The sequence below is a fragment of the Crocuta crocuta genome, unplaced genomic scaffold (genome assembly GCF_008692635.1).
Source record: "Crocuta crocuta isolate KB4526 unplaced genomic scaffold, BGI_CrCroc_1.0 scaffold528, whole genome shotgun sequence".
Classification (NCBI taxonomy): Eukaryota; Metazoa; Chordata; class Mammalia; order Carnivora; family Hyaenidae; genus Crocuta; species Crocuta crocuta.
In genome coordinates this window covers 1,923,380-1,924,891 of record NW_027530010.1, presented here as the reverse complement: position 1 = coordinate 1,924,891, position 1,512 = coordinate 1,923,380, and the positions used below count along the sequence as shown (strand labels likewise).

The following is a 1,512-nucleotide window of genomic DNA, read 5'->3' as shown; positions in this document are numbered from 1 at the left end:
GGGCCCCCCCCCCCCCGTCCCCTCCCTGTCCGCAGCTTCCCCTGTGCCCTGGCGATCGCGAAGCCCAGTTCTTCTAATGCAGGGGCGTGACCCTCTTCCCCCTCCTCCTACCAGGACCCTCTATAAGATCCTGGACAGCTGCAAGCAGTTGACCCTGGCCCAGGGGGCAGGTGAGGAGGACCCGAGTGGCATGGTGACCATCATCACGGGCCTCCCCCTGGATGACCCTAGTGCGCTCTCAGGCCCTATGCAGGTGGGTCACGGGGAGAGAAGGGGGGTGAGGGTGAGCAGGGCGGGGGTGCCAAAGTAGACCCCTTCTCAGACCTCTCTGCATGGGTACTTTTTCCTCTTCTGCCCCTCCCCCCGCCCTACAAATGGTCCTGGGGTTCAGGAGGTCAGGCCTCCACCTTCAGCCCCCCTCCCGTTCCTCAGGCAGCCCTGCAGGCCGCCGCACACGCCAGCGTGGACATCAAGAATGTTCTGGATTTCTACAAGCAGTGGAAGGAGATTGGCTGAGACAGACCCCAGGCCCTGCAGTGGGGCTGACTCCAGATCTCTCCTGTCCTCCCTGGCAGCCAGGACCCGCACCTGCAGTCACCCCCCACATGCAGACGCACGCACGCACGCACGCAGAAGGAGGCCGCAGGGAGGGCCCGGGAGCCGCAGGGAGGGCCCGGAGCCGCAGGGAGGGCGGTCCCCTTGTCAAGACGTCAGGAAAATGGGGGAAGTGCTTGGAGCAGGAGCGGCCTGTGGGCCCCCAGCCCGCCCTTCTGCCTCAGCCCCCTGCTGTCCCCGGGGGCGGGCAGTGGGCACAGGCGTCTGCGTTCCGTGGGAACGGAGCGGTCTGTGGGCCTCCGAGGGGGAGGGGCGGCAGGGTCCCTCGTCCTCACGGTGCAGACTGGCCGGGGCCCGGTCGGACCCCCGCATCCCCCCCGCACTGGGGGAGGAATTGGGTCACACCAGACATCTGGCTGGTTCTCTGCAGACCCTTCCCTCCTCGAGGGCCACGTGTTCTCCCGCCCTCCCACTCTGCGCAGGCCGGGCAGCTCTGCAGTCTTGGGGACTCTTCCAGAAGAGGGGCCTGGAGCTGCCTGTGCCACGAGCGGGGCCGGGGCTCGCACCCTCCTGCCGCCGCAGGGCCGCCCACCCAGTTGCCCCACGTCTGCTTTGTCTCCAGCCGGCCAGTGCCAGGGCAGGGAGGAGGCCGTGGGCCAGTGAGGGCTCCCGGGCCCGCCAGCCCTGTGGGCGTGTGCGGGGCCAAGTGGGATGCCAGGCCCGGGGTGGGGGTGCAGCGGGAGGCTGCCGGCCCCCTTGCTGTCTCAGCGAGGCCCTTAAAGCTGCGGTCGCGGGGCCGCTGTCCTGGAGGGGCTGAGCCGGGGCTCGAGTGGCCAGAGTGGCCAGCGGTGTGAGGTGGGAGCTGAGATCATGAGTAGCTCAGGGCAGTGGGCGGAGCATTGAGTGCAGGCTGTGGGCGAGGCCCTGGCCAGGGAGGCCTCGGCCTCTCGTCTGGGG

The 1,512-nt window shown here is 69.1% G+C and overlaps 1 protein-coding gene across 1 annotated transcript in view; it reads left to right on the top strand.

Annotated features, from left to right (window-relative positions):
• SMG5 (SMG5 nonsense mediated mRNA decay factor) overlaps nt 1-1,506 on the top strand; it is a 20,184-nt gene extending 18,678 nt beyond the window's left edge. Inside the window, exons 20-21 of the mRNA XM_077764169.1 lie at nt 115-253; nt 433-1,506. Coding sequence (XP_077620295.1) covers nt 115-253; nt 433-516 — 223 coding nt within the window. The 3' untranslated portion in view covers nt 517-1,506. The remainder of the gene's footprint in view (nt 1-114; nt 254-432) is intronic.
• Nucleotides 1,507-1,512: the final 6 nt, after the last annotated feature.